Source organism: Lates calcarifer, linkage group LG14, assembly GCF_001640805.2.
Source record: "Lates calcarifer isolate ASB-BC8 linkage group LG14, TLL_Latcal_v3, whole genome shotgun sequence".
NCBI classification, from domain to species: domain Eukaryota; kingdom Metazoa; phylum Chordata; class Actinopteri; family Centropomidae; genus Lates; species Lates calcarifer.
Window position 1 is genome coordinate 5,019,635 of NC_066846.1, and position 24,543 is coordinate 5,044,177.

The following is a 24,543-nucleotide window of genomic DNA, read 5'->3' on the forward strand; positions in this document are numbered from 1 at the left end:
CTAAGAGTAATGCAATTTCAATCCTCTGTATGTGCGTACATATGGCAGAGTTGACAATAAAGCTGACTTTGACTTTGTCAAGTTCTACTGTTTATGCAACCTGTATTTATATACATGTGTGATGTTAGTGGTTTGCCTTTGTGTACTCAGCTACTCTGATCACATGCTGGTTCAAACATTCCTCTTTAACACACAGTGCAAAACTCTGGTTATTAATGTCGTCAGCATGAATTTCCAGATTGATCTGCATGTTTTTTATCTGCAAATTTACTCAGTATTTTTCTCATTCACTTTCACCACACCATCTTCTGAATACTAATTTAGTCTGCTTGCATGTTTAAAATATGTGAGGGATGGTCCCATTTTAAAGGAGTAGGCTATGTGGATATATGTAAAATCATTTACCATTGTTTGGTCATATGGTGCCACTGTTATTTACCAGCGCCCTCTGCTGACTAAACCCTGCTACTGCCTCCTATAAACGTATTGCACATGCTCTGTCCTGTGTAGGCTCTGCTAGTCATTCGGTCCACTTCCAAGGGGTACTGATAGTCAGTAGGCCGAAATATCTAATTATGCATTTCAAGTTTGAAGTTACTGACTTCAACGTTTATGAAAACAACTTTGTAGGAAGTAAATTTAGTTATCGTGTGACCACACGTTGCTTCCATACGAGTTTGAATTGAGCTAGCTGTTGTCGATTTATGCCCACCCAATACAATCTCACGCTAATATTGCCCTGGCTTTACAGTTTTCTGGCCAATTAAGCCCATCCAGCCACAACGATCTGCGTTGAGAAAACCGTTGCAAAGTGCGGTACACATCAGTGTCCAAACTGGTAAATAGGGGTGTGTTTGCCCTGCTACAACATTGGTTAGCCGCTTGTCAATGTCCAGTCACGTGGTGTCACACGGACGGCCATGTTTCCGAAACACAAACAACAAGAAGAGCAGCGACTGGGAGCCAGCAGACACATACTGATACGCAGCAGCGACCGTTGGAGGAGAGGGAAAAATAATAAATAAAATACAGAGCACGACTTTCTGAAAGTACGATTCTGTCGAATGAATACGTTTACAGTGTTTAAAGAGACCAATGCATACGATATATTGGCTGTAGACACACCGTGCAGACAACCAGTCTGGTAGCTATAAACAGAGAAGGTAAGCCATGGTTCCTCTTTGCAGCTTGTCTTTTAGCTAGCAGGCTAACGTGAGCTAACAAGCTAACCTCGGCTCTTGCAGCTCGAATGGTTTGGATTTTTGTTTCGTGAGAAACGCATTTTCGCCAAGCTGTTTTACAGCTTAAAACTGTTGTGTCAATGTGTTTGTTTTGTTTACGTATTAGCCCTAGCTTAATACCGAGAGCGGACTGGAGGTGGTCGTCCGCACATTGGCGGAGCAGGCCGGGGAGTCTGATCCCAACACTCCGCCCCCTCCGCCATCATATCTGGTGTCATTTGAACCTACAAGCCAAGGCCTTTACGATCATCGCATACCTTGTGCTAGGTTAGGCAGCAGACTAGCTAACCTATCTGTGTTATGCAACAGAAATATGATATTGTGGACCAAACACTCCCGTAACTTTAAATTTATCTTCCTCTTCCAGCAATTGTTTTGCGGTAATTAGCTTAAAAGACGGACAGTGTATGCGTGAATGTAGTTAGCGTCCACTGACCGTAGCTAATGTCAGCTCGAGCTGTTTTCGCTATTTGTTAGCCATCTTTACGACCAAACAATTAGCATAGTTCATTTTGTTAAAGTTAGAAATTGGTGTGCGTGTAAAGTCAGCATTAGCATAGCTTAACTGTTTGCTTCCTCGCAGCTTGAAATCATGTAATCCCGCCACGTTTGAAGCACTTCTACATTTGCAAATGTTCAGATGCATTATACATTTCATTTTTTACAAGTAGCGTTATTCTTTCGTGACCTTGCTTCACTTTTCTTAGTGTAAAGTTAGCAGTAGGCACCAAATATGTTAGTTCTTTGCTCGGTTTGGAGATAAGTAATACCTGGAATCAAAATAACCGCAAGCGGGCTAATCATGGTTAGCAAGTTATATATTCGTAATTGATTCTTTTGGTTGAATTATTTTCTTCCATTCTTGGACTTTTGCTAGAGCTTAACTGATCCCACTGTAATATCTATGATTTGCTATCATGCTTGCGATAAATGAATCCTAATGGTTAACGTTTTCTTACCTTGCTCCCCTCAAACTGATAAATAATTTCAAAGTATAAGCGCCTGAAGTCACAATGCTTACGAAATTACCATTACTTGCAATATGATTACCAGTATCAGATAATTCCCACATATCTACAAGACATCCTCAACACTAGCCTGAATGAGTTTATTACAGTTGTGGCAACCAGAGGTCTGGTTAAAACTGTACTGTCTCTTTTTGGAACATCCTTATTTTCCTATTTTACCACCATGATGGTGCTGTTTTGTCATTTAAGTTGACACACTTTTGGGTTTCACACAAATGCACACAACTTCAACTCCAGCAGATGAACCCAGAAGGGTAAATTAAGAATTTATACTCATGCTGCACTGGGATGTAAACTGCCAGCATCTAATTTTCCAGTTTTATGTTGTCTTAAATATGTCTATGTTGCAGTATTGTTAGTTATGTCATTGAATGGCCTTTGGCTTGCTTAGAAGTAGACTGTTGAAGTGCTCTGTTGCATTTATGTCATACTGGATTTTCTGTATTATGTGACATTCACCAGTTGGAATGAGGCGTATTGAATCACAGACATCTCAACACTAGCAGTGTCAAATTCATTCAAGACAATTTTCAAGATATAAATAAAAATCTCTTGTCCTGTATTCATATGGGATTTTTGATGTAAAATTTTTTCAGTGGTAACCGTGAACGTTCAAACATAATTCAGTGCCTATTACTTCAGCACACATGAATTTGTGAACAATGATAAAAATGTATTTAAGAAAAGTATCAAAAGGAGTAAAGCAATCAATTCAAAAGGGTTGATCATTGTCATAAGAGACCACTGACTGTAGTGTAAGTGGTAATGGTGTGTATGGGTGAGTGATATGAACAAAATGTGTGTCATTATTTTCGGGCATTTTGATATAAGATGCTATTTATAAGAATGCACAACTGAGTCATTTAGAATAATATATTTGTCGTTGGTTTGATCATTATTCATTTGAGTCATCAGTAGCCAGGCACAGGAGTTGAATGCCATGTCCTTTGTATAGTAATGGGCTTTACTGTGGCCAGTAAATAAGTTTTAACTAATTTCTGCCAAAGACCTCAGTCATCAGGTCCATAAACACAAGTCTCCATATTTAGTATTTAGTATCAGTAATAATTCACATTGTGCAGTTTTTCTTTGCACCACCAGGGAATGCCTGAGTGCATATCATAAATGCAGGAAAGTTTTAGTTACTATGCCCCAAAGTTCCACCCATCTCTCTTAACTAGCCTATGTTCCTTGAGAATTTTGTAGATACTAAAGATTATGTCTTTAACATTTAAAAACTACAAATTTTAAGGGGCTTTGACCCGGTGTCAATGGCTGAGACTCATCGATGAGGTAGACGTCATGAATAGAATCTTATATTGAGGTTACTCCACTGATGGAAAAGTCCTGCAAGCCCAACATATACACAAGGAGGCCTACTGATTTACAAGACTACACACAGTGGGCTAATAAAGCCAGATAAGTTATGACAGAATCACTGACTATAAACGATCTTCTATCATCTCATATTGTGTATCACCATGTCACCCAACCCCAAGTAATTGGATACTTTATCAACTTACATAGTGATTGTAATTGGGTACATCTGATAAAATCTGCTGGTAATGTGTTATTTAAGTTACTGGGAATTTATGGTTCCCTGTTTTATGGTCTAAACATTGATCCTGAGGACAAAGACACTCAAGTTCAAATGCATATGAACATATGTGTAGTTTGCTAGTTTTGTAGTTCAATTATAGACTATCTTGTGTTTAATTTATAGTGTTAGATTGTTGCTGAGAAGCTTATTTCATGCTAAATAACTTACATAAAAACAAAAGGAGCCCCTCTAACATCTTGCTAGATTAAAAGTAGTCTTAATTGAAATTTTATACCTTTTGACTACTGTTTTGTACTTTGATTGGACTACCATGCATAGAAACCCAGAGTAGATAGTAAAATATTATTAAAAAATTATTAACTGAAATCCATAAGCATGCCAGAAGTATGAAAACAACATAAGCTAATGCTAGACAGTGGTTGGGAAACATAATATCAGGATGATTGCATATGATGGCAAACCCCCACCCCAGCAGTACTAAATCACATCTTGCACTCAGCTAGTTGAGAAGGTGCTGGCTGGGTGGTTGTGTGTTAGACAGCAGTCATCTGGACAAATGGAAAGTAAATACTAACACAGTCTTCATGATGATAAAAAAGTAGAAAAAAAGATCTAAGTTTAACATGACCACATGTTGAAAGTTTTACCATTAACTGCACATGAAGTGCTGAGTTGCCATGTGTCATGACATTAACAACAACAAATACATTTCTGTATGAACATAAGGATGTGGTGTTCATATCCTAAGGGCACTGTATGCATGGGACATTTACTGATGAAATGTAGTTTCCTGGGTATTGGTGTAGTAACCATGACATTTTCAGGAACTATCCCCAACCAGCTGCATGCATTTAGAAGCAGCTGGTTCACAACATCCCTGAAATAGACTCCCTACATTTCTGGATGGAAAATCTCCTGTGAGCACCAGAGACATTGCCCCATGATGGAGCACTAAACTAGAAATAGTTTGCCGTTTCATTTATTCAGTGAAGGAATACCACAGTGTTTTTTCCTAGCTCAGTGTGCTGTAACGGATTGATCAAATTGGGACAGTACCTTTGAGTGAGTCCAAGGCACACTGCCTCGAAAACAGCATGTCAAGGCTACACAACGCAAAATCAAATAGCATTTCTTTTCCTCAAACAGCAGAGACAAACTGTCAAGCTGTGAAAAAGCATCTTACTAGTTGCTAATTTATCAGTTGTCCAGCATTGTTCTTTATGACTGCTTTTTATGTTGAACAACCATCTTTATTTTAATTGTCCAATTTCTCTGATCCCATCTCTCAAACTCTGTTTTTTTCCCAGTGGTGCAAAGGGAGGAGGACAGGAAATAAAGGAGTTACCTGGAGGGTGTCCGTCAGTCCACATTTCAGTTGGAGCGAGAGAAAAAGGCACAGAGGGAGAGAGAGAAGGGAGAAGAGGAGTGCGAGTCGCGTCTGCTCTTGGCAGCTGTTCCAGCAGCCTGTTTCATTGTTTTGGCTGTTATTTCGTTCCTGCGTTACCTTTTTGATGAATCAGTTCATATTTTTAACTTTAATGTGAGATATAACTGCTGTAAAAACAAAAACAAAAAAAAGAAAGAAAACATTATTACTAGCAAGAGTGTTTTTATTTTGTTCCATCATTAATTTCCAAGGTTTTTTTTGTTTCTTTTTTTATGTTTAACAACCTTTTTCGGCTGTGAGTAGCAGGAGCTTCCATTCTCCAAACTATCGTCGAACCCCCTTCCTTACCTAGTTAGGACCTGATAACCTGGTATTCCTCAAGCACCTGAAACTGGCAGCTATTCTCTTTGTGTCTGTGTGTTTGGGGAGCTCTGTGACCACAGCTTAAGCACCACTCAGCCTTCTAGTCACCTAAGCCTAACTAAAGCCAGCCAGCTCTAGCCTGGTCCAGCCCAGTCCAGCCTGCTCCGATCATCTGGACAGGGTAAGGAAGTTGGGGGGCCACATTTATTCTTCTGCCAATACAGTTTTACAAGTGAAGGGTTTTTTTTCTCTGATGAAGAATTGTTTTTCTCCTCAGATACTCAGTTCTGTGTGGACGTGAGGAATATGACTGCTGAGACTCTTAACTTCGGCCCAGAATGGTAACTTATATGATTTCTTGATGTTATTTCAGCATGATTTCACAATACTATTGAATACAAAGAGATACATTTTCTGAAGAAATCACGTTGTTCCTCTCATAATGATTCAGTAGATTTTTGGCAATGAGGTAAGAATTGGAAGACGTAATTAAGTTGAATAAGTTTTATGAGTTAATGCCACTCTACATCTACTTACATACTTTTATTTGAGATTTTGACTATCATGTCAAAGTTTCCATTACTCTGGGCATTCTGAGGACTTCCATGTTGGCTTAAAGTGGTTTTGGCCTGTTGGTGGCACTAAAGGAAAGTTTAGGGGATCAGTGAAAAGCTGGGATTCATCCACTGGGATCTACAAAGTCCACTGTGAACTTTGTGGAATTTTTGTACTAAATGCCATGGAAAAATTTGCCTGTATATGTGAAGATTAGAACTGAAAAGATTAGTCAGTTTGACAGATAATTAAATGCCAACTAGATTCATGACCAATGAAAGTGCCAAATATTTGAGGACATACTGCCTTTCTTTATGTTATGACAGTGAACTGAATATCTTTGGGTTTTAACTGTTGGTTGGGTAAAACAAGCTATTTGAAGACTGGGCTCTGGGAAACTGTGATTTCTCATTTTTCTGACATTGTGTAAACACAACCATTAACTGACAAAAATTAACATATTTTGTCCTGGACAAACCAGTGTTACTGCCCTTAGGTCCAGCAACCAAAAGGAAGAAAAGCTAAACCAACAAATTACTAGAACTATCCACACAGAAGAAAAAATAATGTAGATTTCTGTGGGTTGGTTTGTGCAGTTTGGTGTTTTCAGTTGTAGCTTTCAAAGACTGCTTTCTTTTGTAATCACTAACTACGGCAAAACCGTTTTACCTGAAGTCAGAATGGATTTTGTTACAGCGTTGTGCTGTTCATCTCTGTCTGTCTCTCTGCTGTTTTTTCTCCTCCTCAGTGACTGTTTGTGTAGCGATTAATGGTGGTGGTGGTGGGGGAATGTAGTCTCCAGTTTGGTAGCTCTCCATCTCTAACGGCCTGTGACTGCTGTGTGCATTCTTGGTGCAGTGCCAGCCTCACAGAATATTTCTCTCTTTACACATCTGCAGCTGCTTTCCTCTCAGTGGCCCTTCCAGCCCACTTTTATCCTTGTGCCCTTTTAATATAGCTATAGAGAGGCCAGTCCATGTGCTCACCACATACAGCTGTCTGGCCAGCATGTTTACAAGTCTTTTAAAGCCTGTTAGCGTTACAAAATTATTTAGACCATTTGAGGTTTTGTTGGCAGGAGAGTTGGCAAGTATGTTAGTCATCATGGTAGAACTTAAAGTGAAAACAATCTGTCAGTCATTTATATTTATGTAACATTTATTAGACCAACCTTTGCTCTTTAAAACTCTGACACATGACTGTATAGACTTTGGTGTGTGGACCGTCCAGTCCTTTATTTCATGCTTTGTCCTACTGGGGAGGGAAGCTATATTTGGCTTGGGTAAATACAAGTGGAGTGGATACAAATATGCAAAAATATTTCTTAGTACCCCACCCACTGGCATGTTTCCTCAGCGCTCCTCTTATTATGCATATTAGTCGCTGCTCCACTTCTTTTTACCCTCTTTGAAATGCTTACATGCTACCAACTGGTGTTTCATGATGCTTTCCTTTACCTTTTGCACCCCACACCCACCTCCACATCTCTGAGTTACATATGGTTTTGATGTGGGGCTGTGAGTCAATGAAACACTTTGTAGAGGCATGTGAATGGAGCCATTGTTAAACAACAGGCTTTGGAAGCTGGCCTTCTAGTAATAGCTTTTTAAAATGAAATCTTGAGATTGGAAAGCTAATATATCATCTGTGTTGAGCCAAGTGTATTCAGGGGGACCTGCGTAGGAGGATAGGTGATTTGTTACAGAACATTTAGTAAATTCTTTCTTTTTCTCTGCCGCAAGATGGATGCTATTAGATATTTTTCTCCAATTCAGATTAAAGCAATTCTATTATAGTTACACAAAAGCACACTCTATTTTTTCCCTACTATGTGCCAACAGGGGAATTTACACAAAGTTATTTATAAGTGATATTTCTACAATGCATTTCAGCTAAAGTTGGTAGTTAAGAAAAGGTGATGTAATTATTTGGCTTTAAAGGTTGTATCTGTAGTAGCAGGGTAGCACTTTCATGTACAAACAATCACCTGAACAGTAGCTTTGGTTCCTGGTTTATTAGACTTCTGATGTTTTTTAAAGTTGCAACAGACTGGATCCAACACTGAGATGTCTTACGGCCTGTTTGAGACTCATGCAAGAAATATTGACATTTGAAATACATAATCCTAATAGGGACTGCACTTTTTTCACACAGGCTCCGTGCACTGTCCAGTGGGGGGAGTGTGACGTCCCCCCCTCCTTCCCCCGCCATGCCAAAGTACAAGCTGGCCGAGTACCGCTACGGCCGAGAGGAGATGTTAGCACTTTATATCAAAGACAACAAGGTCAGTGGGAAAACTACTAAGTTTCTCTCAGGACTGTATGAATCACAGAAAGAAAAGTGTTTTGTAGTGTTAAAGGAAAAAAGCAAACAAGCACTTCTCAGCATGTATGTTGCTTTTAAAGCTCCTCCTTTACTCTTTGTAGGCCAGCTGTTTGTTTTTTTTTTAATAGTCATGGTAAAAGTTTTAAAGATGATTTTGTCCTCTTAAGTGCTTATTGTTGCTGTTTTTAGGTCCCAGAGGACATGCAGGATAAGGAGTTTGCTGCTATTCTGCAAGATGAGCCCATGCAGCCACTGGCACTGGTGCCTCTCACTGAGGAGGAGCAGGTCTGCCACATACACACGTTCACCAATGACACTTTGATACCTGTTAATGTAGAACTGTTTCAGCCTGTCATATATTATTTCACCGTGATACAACCTCAACTCTAAAGCGAGCTGTTCTGTCGGTTGACAAATGTGGCTGTGAGCTCACATTCCTCACATTCCTCCCTTTTGCTCTTTCCATTCTCTCTCCGCAGAGGAACTTCTCCATGTCTGTGAACAGTGTGGCGGTGCTGAGGCTCATGGGAAAAGGGGTGGGTGGGGCTGCCCCAGCTGGAGTGGTCCGAGGACGAGGGGCCACACGAGGTGGTCGAGGTAAAAACTAAAGACAAAAAAATGCTCCTCCCATGCACACATTAGAAGAGAAAAAACTGTGACAAATAAAGAACAGCATTGATTCAGCCTAAGTGCACTCATGATAAATTCACAACCACTTGCGCTGAAACTAACATGAGTCCAACAACAACAGAAACGCTGCCCAAACCCTTGGCTGTAACTACAGTGGCTGTTATCCAGGGAAAGTATAACAGTTTATTCAAGCCAACCACTCAAGTGTTTATTTCCCCTTTTTCTTCCACCATCTTGATGCAGCACACTTCCTCTTGGCCTGTCTAAATAGTCCTCCTTTTGTCCAGCCACACCTGTCTAAAAACTCTGGGCTTATGAACTCACCTTGTGCACACACATCACTCCGCGCATATGAATAGCCAATGTAAACACAAGCCGTCCGGTGCAGGACAGCCAAGGAAACAACTGAGAAGAATGATGCTGTGTGGGTTTCATAATGTGTGTACATGTGTAGATGTGTGTGTGCCCGTCTGCTGCTTTAAGGGGATATAAGGTTATAGAAGTGTTTGTTACATTTTTAAAAGAGTGACATTATTCAGATTTCAGAACACGTTAAACTGCTGAGAGAGAGTGAAACAATCCCAAATGGCCGATGACAAGTTCCAATTCCAATGATGGCTGTATTAGATAGAAGCACCCTCTTCTCTGTGTGTATATAATCAGGACGAGGTCGTGGTGAAGGTGGATTCTACCAAAGAAGTATTGAAGATGTGGAAGTGGGTTTTGGCCGCAGCGTCCGAGAGATACACCGCAGCCAGAGCTGGGATGACCGGTAAGAAAAACCCTGCATATATGAGCAAAATTTCAAGAAATGTCCTTAAAAGGGTTTGAAAGTTCAAATTAAATCATTGCTCCAAGTGCTCCATGGCATCGTAAAAGCGTATATCCTCAGCGCTGAGAGAAACTGTCATCCAGTGCAATAAACTTTATAATCTGCTCTGGTATTTTTGTAGGTTTTTGCTCTCACGAGGCAATTTATCTCGCTTTTGCAGACATCTTATCTGCCTACACTGAACTAAAGTATCTGTGTGTACGTCTTAAGTAGTTTTTCTTCATGAACCTGAATAATATGTGTCAATTGGTGTCTGCCATAACAAGATGCAAGTTTTAACTGGACACATTCCCCAAGTATAAAAGCGAGTTCATGTTTTGGGCTTGTTTTCCTTGTTGTTTATGACTCAACTGATATAATTTCTCTCCATTTCCCTCCTTTCCTCAGGGGTGAGCGCCGATTTGAGAAGCCGCTGCGGCGCGAGGTGGGGCGTCCTGGCTTCGAAGAGGCTGGAGGTCCCGGGGGTCCAGGGAGGAAGGAGTATACAAGGGCTGACAGCGATAACTGGCGCACCCTCCGGGAAGAGCAGGAGGAGGATGAGGGGGAGCCGGGCAGCAACTGGAGACTTGCTGGACCCCGCAGGGATGGTATGATAAATACAAACATGTAGTTATTGTTGTGCCGCCTCAAACTCCTGATTGTGTTGAAAAAAGCAAAGGCCACAGGGTTTATGTTCCTTTTTAAAATGTGTGATGGGCACTGAAAACCACATAATGCCACAGGTCTTTGTAGCAAAAGCCTACAGTAAACCTGGAGTACACCAGGTAAGACATGGCCTATTTGGTTCTTAATGTAATAAGCAATTCTCTGTGTCTTAAGGAAGTAGGAAGTATGAAGGTAGCTGTGACAGCTGAAATTAGTATAATTACATTTGGTTCATCCTTGAGTCAAGGTAGCCCTTGTAACACCATACATGGTGAAAGCTGGTCTTAAATTGCCAGAGAAGCAGTGATTTATATTACTTCTCATTCCAGTATTTACACTCTATTCCATTAAACCTCTGTTAAACAATGTGTGCAGCAGGTCTGATTTAAACAGTAGATACACTGACATCTAGTGGCAGTGAAGGGATCTTTACAAGACAGGCTGACATAGAGCTTCTCTTTAAAGCTTCCACAGTTTCTGAGGACATAACCGTTTAAGGTTTTAGGGACTACACGACCTTCTCCAAACATCATGTTTAAATTTCAAATTGTAGCTGGGTTAATAACAGAGCAATAGCCCCAGGAGGTGAGATAAAACAGATCCCAAGACTTAACCACATGACTGTCTGGGCAACTGCTGTAACTTGGCAATGTTATTCTGTTATGAAACCTTGTTTTTGTACCTTCGAACCTACTCAACTTTATTTATATTTTGATAACTCCTCTGATTATTGCTTGTAATACTATCGGTGGTCAATGTTTTCTCTCTGTCAGATGGTGGTCCTCGCTCAGCAGGCTGGCGGGACCACAGCGGTCCAGGTGAGAGTCGCCGGAGGAAGTTTGATTTTGACTTCCGGGACTCGGAGGGCCATGGTGGTGGCCGCCGGCGTGCAGGCAGTGAGGGACTAGAGGATGACAGGGACGGCCTGCCTGAGTGGTGTACAGATGAGGAGGATAGTGAGATGGGCACGTTCGACTCTTCTGGAGCTTTCATGCCTATGAAGGTGTGTATACTGGAAGAAAAGTGGAAACTGTATTATTTTCAATCCATGAACATTTTCTTGTAAGTCAAGTTCTTATTTGATAACAGATGTTAAGAAACTTTAATTTCCTCTCCTGTTCCACTTCATCCAGAAGGGTGGCAAGGAGACAATCCTGGAGGAGGAGTTTGAGTTTAAGGGGATAGAGGAGGAAGAGGAGGAGAGCCTTGCTGATAACGAGAGGAACAGTGCTGAGGGAGACAAGGACAAAGGTGAGGACAAAGTTATTTATTGTTTGCACATTTTTAGTCATATATTTACCCCTAATTAGTTACAGGCTCAGGAGCAGTTAATTACAACTTTTGCCATTGTTTGACTTTTTTCCTTCCTGTCCTCCACTGTCACAGAGAGTAAAGAAGCCAGCTCTGCTGTAGTTGATGGTGAGGCAAAGCCAGCATCACCTTCCTCTTCTCCTCCAACACACTGTACCCCTCCATCCCTGGAGCCCCAACCCAGCAATGCAGGCCCAGTGGTGGAAAACACTCAGCTGAGCAACAGCCAAGTGAAGGCCAACAGCACCCCTGGTGAAGGTATATCTAGTTCCAAATCCCCTTGCACTTTCCTGTGTTGAAGATTCGGTCAGCAACAGTAATATGTATTTCCTGTGTACCTGTTTATAATGTAGGTAACTGGTCTTGTCCTAACTCTGTTACTTTATAGCTCGTGACCTCTTTTCAGCCCTGTTAGTCTCAGGACCGTGTGTGTGTGTTTGTGAGAGAGGAAATTAAACCATGTTGATATTTTGGTTTGATATACAATATGTTTAGCCCCAGTCATTTAATATCTTGTTTACTGAACCTGCTGTTCCTGCTATATCAGATACAGAGCCAGTAGGTGGCTCTACCTCCCACATCCAACATCACCATCCCATTAATAGTAATACTAAAAATAGGGCCCATTGTTTTACTAATGTTTGTTCTTGCTGTTGTTTTTGCGTCAGACGTGGCTCCAGTAGGGGGCTCCAAGGCCCAGCTTAGCCCCAGTGCCGCCACCTCTTCCAGTCTGCCTCCCCCACCCCCTTCCTCTGCTGCTCCGCTTCTCCCTCCATCTGGAGGAGACACTGAGGACGATGAGGGCATGAAGCACCTGCAGCAGGTAGGAACAACAGGAAGCGCATTTCAAGCAGCTGTCTCAGAAATATTATATAATCAGAATGGAAACTACATTTAATACAGCTGAGCAACTTCTTTTCCTCTGAGGAGGGCTGCAGCTACTGTTTATCTTTTCCACAGAATATTCAAGGGTCATTATGTTGAATATACAATCAATCTGTGTGGGTGTGTGTTTGTGTAGGAGGCAGAGAAAATGGTGGCATCACTGCAGGACACCTCTTTGGAGGAGGAGTGTTTCACCCAGGCTCTGCAGCAGCAGCAGGAGAGCAGGAACACAGCAGCCGCTCTGCCGCTGTCTCATGAGGCCGCCATGAAGTGGTTCTACAAGGACCCACAGGGAGAGATCCAGGGTACACTCATACATTTCACAAAATTTACAGTGACTTATACGCTCAAATATTCAAGCATAGCCTACAAATTCATAAATATTGGTTTGCTAGATTACAGCAAATCTATTGCCTGAAATCATTTACATGAGGTACACAAGGTGAGGTACATAATCACAGGGTTTACTTTGTAAACTCAACTCTCTGTCTGTCCTGCCCACTACCAGGTCCTTTCACCACTGTGGAGATGTGCGAGTGGTTCCAGGCTGGCTACTTCACCATGACCTTGTTGGTGAAGCGGGGCTGTGACGAGGGCTTTCAGCCCCTGGGGGATGTCATCAAGATGTGGGGCCGCGTGCCCTTCGCCCCAGGGCCCTCTCCGCCGCCCCTGCTGGTGAGACAGCCACCACCAACGCAGCGCCCGCAGCCCACCCGGGGGCCCGCCGGGACTGTGAGTCAGAGCTCAGCCAACGTAGAGGATGGGGAGGGGAGGATGCAGAGGAGAGGGAATATTGATAGACAGGTTATGGTAATAGAAAATTCTAAACTCATTCAATTTTTTTTTTTAAGTCAAATCGCAACATGAGGGGCTTTATTTTAATTGGAAGAAATTTGCTCCTGTAATTTTAACTGTGTTACTCTTCATTTCTTGATTACCTTCTATGGTCTGTGAGAAAATTCCAGAAGATGATTCAATAATCAAATTTCAGTCATTAAAATGACATTTCCCAATGTCACTAGCTGCATGTAAGCTTCAACTTATTGAAGCAGAACAGGGCAGGCTCCATACCATACCTGACACATCACTGGTTCCTTGTAAGTGTGGCACAGTTGATGTTTGTGCAGTTATGACAGCCTGGTACTCTGAATATCATTTTGAGGAAACAAACAATTCCTTTATGGTCAGTTTTTGACATTTCTCTGTATGCAGAGGAAACCTGGACTTGTTTGTAGTCTGTTAAATGATGATATGTATAAATACCACAGGAAAAACCTATCACAAGCACTTCTTTGTTGGACTTAGCCCACTATGTATGGATAACTGTGTTTGGTGTTCTGAGTATGAGGGTGCGTTGTACTGACTGGCGATCTTGCTCTCTTTTCTTTTCAGGGAAACCTGGACCAGGAGCGCCTGAAAAAGCAACAGGAGCTGGCAGCAGCAGCTCTTTATCAGCAGCTCCAACAGCAGCAGCTATTCCAGCTCATTAACAGGTGGGTCTATGGGGGGTGAGACAGTTCCACCTCACTTGTCTGGACTAGTTTACATTCATTCGTTTGTGTCCTAGTTTCTGTCATTTTACATCAGAGAGAATTTTTTTGATTGAATTTTCCGTGTTGGGTTTTGTTGTGTGTGTTCCAGGTGCAGTGAGCAGGGTATAATGCCTTCGATGAACAGGTCGATGTCAGTGCCAGATACAGGGTCCATGTGGGACATGCATACCTCAGCTTCACAGCCTTCAGGTACCCCTCTAGACTGAAGCTGGTTATGCATAGGCACACACTTACACATACAATAAAAACACACAAATAGACGCTGTATCACGTGCGGCTAAAAAAAATCCAATTTAATTTCCCTGCAGGCGGTGAAGCCAGTCTTTGGGACATAACAATGAATCCTTCTACTCAGGGTCCAACTCTTGAACAGCTTCAAAAGGTGGGTAAAGTCGTGAACATATACTGTCTATATGTATGGATTGTGGGCATTTGTAGCATTTTACACTGTTGTTCATGTCAGTTTCATTACATTTCACTGTCCACAGAAACACTTGAACTGAAACAAGTAAAAGTAGTTGTTGCTTGTCAGTGCTGTCAGCAGGCACGACAACTACACTGAAATTTTACCAATTACCGCTAATTTCTGAGAAATGCTGTAGCCAGGAGTGAGTAAAACCTTTCATTCACTGAGATTTCAGTTTGTACCTGTTATTCTGAGTCTTGTGTGTTTCTCCTTTAGCTCCAGCAGGAGAGGCGAGACGCTGAACTCAGGGCGAAGCGTGAGGAGGAGGAGCAGCGTAAGAGGAGGGAGGAGAAGAGGAGGCAACAGGAGGAGCAGAAGAGGAGGGAGGAGGAGGAGCTCTTCAGACGCAAGCAGGTGAGATGAAGAAGGGGGATTTGTCTGTTTTTTTTTTTTTTTAAAGATTTTATCATAATAGCCAATAATACCCTTATATGACATTAATTTAGCGATTGCTGTTGGTAATCACTGTGTTAAATACAGATTCATTATTATATTGTCTTGGGCTAAATGTACATTTGTCAGATGCCTTGGTTCACCAAGTAATAAAAGGACTATAGCTATACTGTGTTTTAATCGGTCATAACTTCCTGTAGTGTCGACAGCAGCAGGAGCTGATCATGAAGTTGCTACAGCAGGCCCCCCAGCAGCAGGGTCCTGGGGCAGGCGGCTCAGGCTGGAGTGGGGGTCCCTCCACTGGGCTCACCAAAGCAGGAAAGTCCCCAGCTCTGGCTCTCATGGAAATGCAGCAGGAGGCAGAGAGGCTCCTGAAGCAGCAGCAGCAACAGAGGGCCCAGCAGCAGAGAGACCGCGTGAGTTTCAGCTATGCAATTCCAAGGTTTCATGCAGAGATAATGTTAGTATGTTGAAGGGAATAAAAATCAGGCTGATATGTCTGTGTGTTTCCAGCACCCTGGCATGTCGATGGGAAGCTCCTCCATGGGAGGGCAGTGGGTTGAGGGTGTTGGCATGTGGGGCGGGCCTGGAGGTATGGAGGGTAAAAGTGGCAGTGGAAGCTCTTCAGGCAGCATGGGCATGTGGGACGAGGCTGTGAAGAACCAGACCGGCCTGCGTGGCAACAGCAACAACAACATGGGCTTGAAGAACAGCCGCAGCAGCCCGTCACTCAGGTACGTAGTATGAACCAAAACTGAATGTTGGTAGGTCTAATAAAAATAACGCACCTTTGCTAGAGATCCCCTTTTTACAGCTACCACTGATGATAGAATTGAGGAATTAATGTATACCGTATGTATCAGCTGATCACCCTAATTAATAATGTGCTCTGCAGTGATCAGTACATGATGCGTCGTAAGCGGACAGAGGAGGAGGAGAAGCTGCTGAAGCTGCTGCAGGGCATGAAGCCTCAGGATGGCTTCACCACCTGGTGTGAACAGATGCTGCACGCTCTCAACACCTCTGCCAACAACTCCTCCTCCTCTCTGGATGGTAGGCTCAGCTTTTATGTATTTAGCAGTGGCAAGAGTGATGCAAGTTCACCCTCAACTTAATCAGTCGCTATGAGTTAAATCAAACATATTTCAGTATTTATGTAACCTCTGTCCCCACAGTTGCAGTATCACTAAAGATTTAAACTGTGTTTGTCTTTATTTAGTTGCCACTATTGTGGCATATCTGAAGGAGGTGGAGTCTCCCTATGCAGTGCTGGACTTCATCCGGTCCTACCTAGGGGACACAGTGGAAGCCAAAGAGTTCGCCAAACAGTTTCTGGAGCGACGTGCCAAACAGAAAGCCAACCAACAGAGACAGCAGCAGCAGGTAGGCCTGAGCTCCAATGGTTTTCAAGTCAAGTGGAGTATATGTTGGACACATAACCTGTTGAGACCCCCCCCCCTTTCAGTTCAGGATCCAAAACAACAAAAGTAAAGAAAAACAGCTATTTACTAGCTGAAACTTTAACACAGACTTTCTTTGCTCTGTGTGAAGCAGGGAGAGTTACCATGTCCTCTGATGGCTGCGGTCAGAGACTAATCATACAACCTTTTCATAGGAAACTAACTATTGCAAGTTATATATTAATTTGCATCTGTCAAACTGAAAATCGGGGACAGAATGAATGCAGCAAACAAGGTTACTGACTGTGTTCCAGTCTGTATCTGCTGATTTTCTAATTTCTCATTCACTGCACAAACACAGTGCTTGTAATTCATTTTAAAAGTAGAAGAACGAGGCTGCCCTCCACTAACACAACATATACATAAAACATTTCAAATAACGAGCTGACTGTAAAATGGGTTCTGTTTAATGAAGTGATATGTCAGAAGAGTATACATATTTGTGAATGTTGATTTGACCTTAGAGTCAATCTTAATGAAATATGATTGGGCATACTACTAAGGAGCTTAAAATGTCTACAATAGCTTTGAGTGTGTTGTTATAGTGTGCTCTGTATAAATGTGTCCTCTCCTCTTCTTTATTATTCCAGTTATCAAAGGAAGTGGCTGGATTGAACATGAACTTCCCTCTGCAGGTAAAGCCAAATATGTCTGTACACTGGACACATACACAGTGACAGGGTTTCAGTTGTTAGTGGGGAGGAGAGAGTGATTGTGATTGTGTTTGTTGTCTCCTGCTGGTACAACACCTAACAAAATGAATGTCTCATATTATTTGACCTAAAGGCTCCTGCAGACTAGGAAACAATTGTTGCACTCCAGGTGCTGTTCCTCGCTCAGCAGACAAACAAGCCTGTTGATTTACTGTTTGCTCTCAGTCACACTCAGCTTACCACAAGTCTGATATAAATAACATGGATTATTACCTCTTACGAGGCAAGCAAACGAAGTTAGTTTACATTTCAGCACTTCTCTTTGGCATTGTAGTTTTAGTTAATGTTTTAGTTCAACAGACAGATAGTTGTTCACTCTCATAATTCACCCTGGCTGAATCCTCTCCTCTCCTCTTTTAGGACTCAATGCGAGGTATGAATCCAAGCACCCTGCAGTCCATGTTTCAAGCCAACCACATGGGCAAGGCTGGTCTCTACGACAACCAGGGGGGAAAGATGAAAAAGAAACAGCCCATGATGCTGCACTCTGACCCCAGCATCTTAGGTATGTGACCGCACCACAACTTCATGATTCTACTATTTGACCTAACTCATCTGTAACAATCTGCTCGGAATCTATAAGTAGCTTCACCACAGATTAGCATTGTAATTATACAAAACACAACCAGCCAACAAAGACACCAGCCACACACTCCCACATCAAAGTTAGGATTTGCACACAAAATAAGCCAAAATGGGAAAATGTAATCATCACCAGGAATCAAATGGAGTCTAACAAAAGCGTTAAAGGAAGAAGCGCAGCCTTCTGAGGCTGCAGCAGAAAGTATTACATCTTCTTGATGACTTTTTTGCACCCACTCCAGGTGGTGAGTAGGATGAGCTCATAGGGTAAGAAGTTTATTTATGTACCTGTGAGCTGTTTGGAGCATGAACACAGAGATGGGATATGGCTCACTCCTGAGGTAGATAGAAACAGGTGGTCAAACAAATGTGATATCAGTGACAAATTTGATATTGGAATCATTGATATGGATTCAGCTGTATTATTCTGATATAAAAAAAAAATGGGGGGAAAAAGAGAGTAGTCTGCAGGCTGAGTTCTATAAGCTGCTTCTTACATTTACAAATACTGTTTAACATTACCAGAACTGAAGGGCTCTTCGTAAATTGAGACGATCAGATAATTTCAGGATTGCATCTTTATCTCCTGCCTGCACTGTCTAAACCAGCTTCTCAAGCTCCCCTGAGTCCCATCCTCCTCTGATCTCACTCTCCTCTCTCCATCTCTTCTCTCTGCCCTCCTTGCCCTCCCCTTCTCCCTGCAGGGTACTCATTCCACAACACGGGCGAGTGTCTGAGCCTGAATGAGATGGAGATGGTGGAGGATTACTGATGTGACGCAGAGCAGCAGCAATAGCTACCTGAGGCCTTCTGTCTTTTAATCAGACAAACCTGATGACGAATGTGCACTGCTGGGGGAACCGGGGGTGGGGGTAGGAAGGGAGCGTGCGTGAGGGGAGGTGCAGGGTGGAGGCGCCTGGATCTGCGCCTCCCACTCTTTCCTTCCCTCCTAAAAGAAAAAAGGGCTCCCTGCTGCACCAGTTGATCACTTGAGCAGGGGAGAAGGGGGGTGAGGAGGGGTGAGGTTAAAAGGAAGATGGGTATCCTCTGGCACTCAAAAGATTAAGCACCTTATACTGAACTAATGCACTTTATTGAGATGGGATTTGAATAGTTTTTTTTTTTTCATGTGTGTATGTATGTGTGAGTGTTTGGAATCAGTGAGCATACAGTATGTGTACATACACATTATCTGTGTGCATGTGCATCGGAACTGGAAGGGGGTGGTGAAACAGTCAGTGGGGTGAATGGTCGGGCTGTTAGGTTTTCAAAGTCAGGGGGACCTTTAGTTGAAACCTTATCGGAGAGCAAATCCTTTCTCGAAAGACAAACACTGTTGATATTTCTCTTGTTTAGCATTTTTTTACGTTTATATAAAAAGTAAAGCTATTGAAAAATGGATTATAAAAAAACTTGAAGATTTGCACTTGCCTAAAAAAGAAATAACAAAAACAACAAAAAAATCAAACAAATGGGGTTAGTTATAGAAGTGAATATTTTTTTGTGAATGTGTATGAATGACTGTGAGTGTGACTGATGAGAGATGGTTGGTTTGTGTCAGTAATATACCAGTCTGCACAATGTTTTTTTTTTTCTTTTGTTGCTTACCAAGATGTATGAAACATAAGAGGCCATTTTTGTCTTTTTTGTTCAAATGGTAATTTTGTATTCTCATGTTCAGAGAGTGTATGTGTGTGTATGGGTCCCTTCTCCAAACAGGGACTTGGTCTCCATGTTTTGAGATAGTGAATGAATGAGGCAGAGAGAGAGAGAGAGAGGGCAATTGCACAACACATCCTTTCTCTCACCAGCTCTTCATCCCCAGATAGACGAAATAGAAATGCATACATTTGTAAATGTCAGCTTTTGCGCGCATCACATGATGACCACCACTAGTTTATTTCCCTTAGCTTCTCCCCATGGGGAGCTGTCTCTAGACCTAGAAGGACTACTAGACAGGGAAAATCATGAGGGACATTACTGTGTGTGCATCTGAATGAGACTTTGTATGTGTTTGTGTGTATGTGTGTGTTTTCAGAATGCATGTTCATTTACTGTTCATAGAAATGAGTTAAGACTACAGGTACTCATTTTGAATACATGTGCTTTTTTGTATGTGTATGAATGCACATTTGTGCCTAAGAACTTGGATAGGGTGCGTGGCCATTGAGACATTAACTCTTTTTTGAGAGCAAGTGTGATGTGTGTCAGTGCTCAGCACAGTGTATGTAAAGTATGTAAGTTTATATCGTAAAATATTTCTAGTTCAGTCTAGGGGTGATCCATCGGAAGGTTAGTCCAGTCTGTTTTCCTGGGGTGTGATCACGTTGCCTTTTGTCAGCTCTCGAACTTGTGAATGAAAGGTGTCGAGTTTCTGACTCTGAAAAAAAAAAAAAATACAGCATCTTAATGTGCAAGTGCACAGAACGGTGCATGAAATGTTAGCATATTGTGTTACTTATTCGTTGTTGCAATTTGATAATGACGAGTTTTCTTTTTTTAATGAAAAATATATATGAATATATACATTATATACAAAGTTTAAAAAGTATTTGGACTAAGATAATGAGCACTTGGGGCTGCTATTTTTGTTGTGTTTTTAATTTTGTTTCCTTAATTTGTTTTCATTTTTGTTTCATTATCGCCATGTGAAGTGTGTGTATTATTTCTTTCTTAAGAAAATATTGAATGTATTCCAAAAAAAAATGACAAGAAACCCGTGCTGATACCAGATATTTTTTCCTCAGAAGATTTCAAAAATGGAAACAAAATACAAAAAAGCTTCAAAGAGTTTAGCGAGGTCTTTTTTTATTTTCACAGTGGAGAAGAAAAAAAAAAGTCGGGATGGATACAGTTGAACACACTGCCTCTACAATCCTGGTCGTACAAATAGTGACTTAAGAATTCAAAGAAAGGACTCTTTCTATTCCATACTGGAGCTTTGGTTGTTTACAAACCACATGGATATCTGTGGGTGCAGTTTTTTTTTGTTTTTGTTTTTGTTTTTTTGTTTTGTTTTTGTTTTTTTCCTCTAAGATAAGACGGGTGGGGTTTGCAAGTGCGCTTCTGCCATATGGACATTGAGTGGTGTTGGTTTTTTTGAGGAAGAGTGGCAGGCATCACAACAACATGGACAAGATCCTCTAACTGGACCTTTGTGTGTGGTTTTGGATCCTGAGACTTGATGATCAACCATGGAGCAGAGGCGGTAAAATCAAGGATTGGCTCTGTTTTGTGGAGAACGGAGTGCAGGGATGCATAACCCTGGAGGGAACTGAGAGGGCGATATGAGTACACCTGGTTCGTGCACTTGTCTTCACCTCAACCCTCATAAGCACTCACACCCTGCCCTCACCAACTCACCTATGCACTTTTGTTCATTCAAGCTGTGAGGTACCATTTTGGGGATGGGAGCACAATTACAACAGGAGGATTGCTACGACTTTGACAAAGTCACTGAAAAGATATTCCCAAACTGAAATAAGAGACTCGAGAAGCATGTCTTCTCCCACCTCCTGTATATAACCATATTTTTGTATTACCTTTCTGCGTAGAAAGAAAATTTGCAAATGGATGAAGGAAAATTCATGAGACATTGATCATATGGAGTGAATGTTCTTCAAGAAAACCAATCTTTTTGAAAATAGTTTGAAATAGACTCGCTGTGAGTTTCCCGTAGTTTGCCAGTAACCCTGAAGTAATCGGGGATGGAAGGGAAAACCACATGGAACATGGACTGAGGTGCTGGACATGCTACAGTGTCTCCAAGACTGACTGATAGTTGCTTTTCTAAATGGATGTTGCAGTGGCTACAAAGCCCCGCCAAGAGTGTTTGATGAACATACACAGTAAAGAGGCAGACTTAGGTTAGAAGAGCTGTTGGCAAGGATGTCTCCACCTCATCTCCCAACCTGGTGACTGCCTTGAGAGCTGTAGTGTGACTGCAGGAGGAAGAATCCTTGGCATTGGTAAGATATGTTTGCCTAATTTCCTCCTTGCATGTTGTTGCTGTATATTCATGACTGTATTTTATCCAGCTGCTCCCAGATAACCTTGTTGCACTTTGTTTCGAACAGAATTGTTTGGACCGTGTGGTGGTGATGGTCTTGTGCTCTTTCTTGTCTCCTCACAGGCGTCTGGCTGTGCTTTATTTGCTGCCCTCTACAAGGAGGATCTCATCTACAGCCAACCCATGAACCAGCCAACCCGAAACCTGTTCTTTGAACTTAAACCCTAAGAAACTTTTCTGTCTTGACCTCGGACTGGGCAGGCCATTGGCATTATCAGTTGGACAGTTACCAGATGAAGTTACAGGTTTATCGACCATGGATCCCATCTGTGTTGGAAGTGTTAGGCTGGGCATTTGATCAAGCACTCTCTGGCGAGGAAGAGGATAAAGAGACACGTATCGCCCAGAAGTCATCATCCACCTCAGCCTGAAACTCTCGTGTGGTTGCATGGAGGTCTTTGAACCAGCGGGACAGAAGGCCTGCCCTCCTGCTCAGACGTCAGAGATAGAGAGCTGGGTTGGGTTTTCGGTGGATGTGGCTGGATTACATCTAAGCCACTAAAAATCCCTGCAGCTGTGGAACTGGATAAACTGAAAGAATTGTACAAAAAAAAAAAAAAGACTTTGAAACATGACAAAAACACAAACACGTAGCTACATGTCACATAGAATCTAGAGTCCAAAGGAGTGGCAGACACTACATGCACACTTAGAGCAAAAGCAACGTACACTCAGTTACATTGACTCTCCTATGGAACCGCGTCTGCACACATTACAGGGCTACATCAATATCAAATCACACAAGACATACAGACACACACAAGCATCAATGCTCATCACTATAAATGCTGAGCTTTGTAAATAATGTAAAAGTTTGTGTTTTGATTTTTCTCATAGTGGGTTTTGCTTTATTTCTTTGTTCAACATGCCTTAAATTGTATAGTTCAGTCCTGAATGGCTAACTGAAAATGTTCTCTAAATGATGAATTTAAGTTGGACACCACCTTGTTAACTGTCCTCTAAAGTTAAAGTAAGGAAGGAGCTTTCAACAAGACTGTTTTCTATTGGCTAACAGAACTGTCTGCTCTGTATTAACTTCATAAATGTACATCTGATCATCATGAAAGTTACTAGTTAGCTACAGAATAGAGCAGCAAAGCAGTCATTGATTAATCTGATTTTGCTGGTGGCTTATGTTGCCCTTTTGGTTTCCTTAAAATGAAGAGTGGATTTGTTTAGATTTTTTTTGTAGAGTATTGCTGAAAGTGCAGGCTGAAGTCTGTACTGTCTGGAGCTGATCTGGCAGGGTGGGATGCACAGAACTGGCTTAAAGGACAGACTTGTCGCTGAGACTAGTGTTGGTTACACTGTTTAAGGAAAAACTGAATCAGAGTGACAGGTCATCCGCAAATTTAGATACAAGTTGGGGCTTTTTGGTTAGTTTTTTTACACTCCGAAGGCTTCTGTGGCTTGGAAGCTACTAGGTACTTTTTACAGTTTTGAGATGACGACTCGGGCTTGTATGAGAAACATGTTTGTTAGAACAAGCTTGCATGATTTGTAATATTTGTGGCTTTTGACACTAAACCTAGAGATGGGTCACAACTTGGCCAAGGTGGCCTCTGCTCTGTCTGTTAGTGGAGCTGACCGTTTTGGATGGCACTGACTAGGGAAGGATTTGACCAGTCAGTTGTGTGTGAAAGAAATTCCATGTCTAGATAACTTGGATAGTGTCTTGATCTGTGTGTAAATCTAATTGGAGAGAATTTGAGAGATTAATGCTTTTAGTCAGCCAGTAGTTTTTTGTATCCTCGATAACTAAACAATATGCAGTTTTTAATCAACATGGCAACTGATATTCATTGACTACCATCAGCTTAGACTTGTAATACTCATGTACATTGTGATTAGCTGAGGTTTTGGTGGATAGTTACCTGCCATAGCTAACTGTGTAAACTGAGGTAGCCACAGTAGGCTCCAGTATGTCATAACTGTTGAATTGATACTGAATTAATACTTAATGGTTTCTATGTTAAAATTGTTGTTATCAGTTGCCAAAAAAAACAAAATGACTTAAAACATATGAGTATGCTAACAAGTCTCTTATTTTTTTGGATGACTTAAAAAATACCAATGTGACATTTTTTTAAAAGCTGATATTGTGTGGTATTAGTTGTTGGTCAGTCATTCTGTCTTAAAAGAGTAAACTGTAGTTATATGCAGTTTATTTTACTGAACTACAAAGGCTTTTATGATTAGATAAACTGCAATATTGTGTTGTCAAAAACCCTGGGGTGTTTGGTTGTAGTTGAAAAGATCCTGTCATGGCCTGTCCTCTGATGCTATAAAGTTGATCATGCAGTTCATTGTAGCTCTGGTAACTGTAATTCCAACAATACTGGCCTAAAAGATATGAAAGTTGTACCCCTGTCAGCTCAGCTCCTTTGCTTAATAAGTCTGAATGTTGTTAAAATAACAGCATACATGTATTGAAACTGTTTTGGAAAAGAACAACTGAAAGATGTGTAAATAGTTTGGCTTTTGTTTGTTTGAAGAACAAAATAAATACTAAATAAATAGCATTTAGCAGTGACTGACTCTGCA

At 41.6% G+C, this 24,543-nt stretch overlaps 1 protein-coding gene across 4 annotated transcripts; it reads left to right on the forward strand.

Annotated features, from left to right (window-relative positions):
• Positions 1-896: 896 nt before the first annotated feature.
• gigyf1a (GRB10 interacting GYF protein 1a) lies at positions 897-24,532 on the forward strand. Of its 4 annotated transcripts, none has more exons than XM_018703902.2 (26): positions 897-1,163; positions 5,138-5,761; positions 5,858-5,921; positions 8,290-8,419; positions 8,650-8,745; positions 8,940-9,057; positions 9,754-9,862; positions 10,310-10,509; positions 11,341-11,570; positions 11,704-11,818; positions 11,954-12,136; positions 12,547-12,701; positions 12,900-13,068; positions 13,272-13,573; positions 14,156-14,256; positions 14,405-14,505; positions 14,625-14,698; positions 14,999-15,136; positions 15,376-15,591; positions 15,689-15,909; positions 16,071-16,228; positions 16,395-16,558; positions 17,226-17,270; positions 17,709-17,853; positions 18,635-21,898; positions 22,063-24,532. In XM_018703902.2, exons 3-25 carry the CDS (start codon positions 5,887-5,889, stop codon positions 18,700-18,702), a joined length of 3,273 nt encoding a protein of 1,090 aa, XP_018559418.1. In that variant the 5' UTR covers positions 897-1,163; positions 5,138-5,761; positions 5,858-5,886; the 3' UTR covers positions 18,703-21,898; positions 22,063-24,532. The 4 variants fall into 4 exon arrangements, with proteins under 4 accessions (XP_018559418.1, XP_018559417.1, XP_018559419.1 ...); XM_018703901.2 differs by having other exon boundaries at positions 898-1,163; positions 11,701-11,818; XM_018703903.2 differs by having other exon boundaries at positions 899-1,163; positions 11,701-11,818; positions 13,272-13,495.
• Positions 24,533-24,543: the final 11 nt, after the last annotated feature.

Excerpts from the sequence above, each read along its gene's own strand:
- gigyf1a (XM_018703901.2), top strand. The coding sequence starts at position 5,887 with ATGACTGCTGAGACTCTTAACTTCGGCCCAGAATG. Across the intron at positions 15,910-16,070 it reads CGCAGCAGCCCGTCACTCAG|TGATCAGTACATGATGCGTC; the intron begins GTACGTAGTATG and ends TGTGCTCTGCAG. Across the intron at positions 17,854-18,634 it reads CTCTGACCCCAGCATCTTAG|GGTACTCATTCCACAACACG; the intron begins GTATGTGACCGC and ends TTCTCCCTGCAG.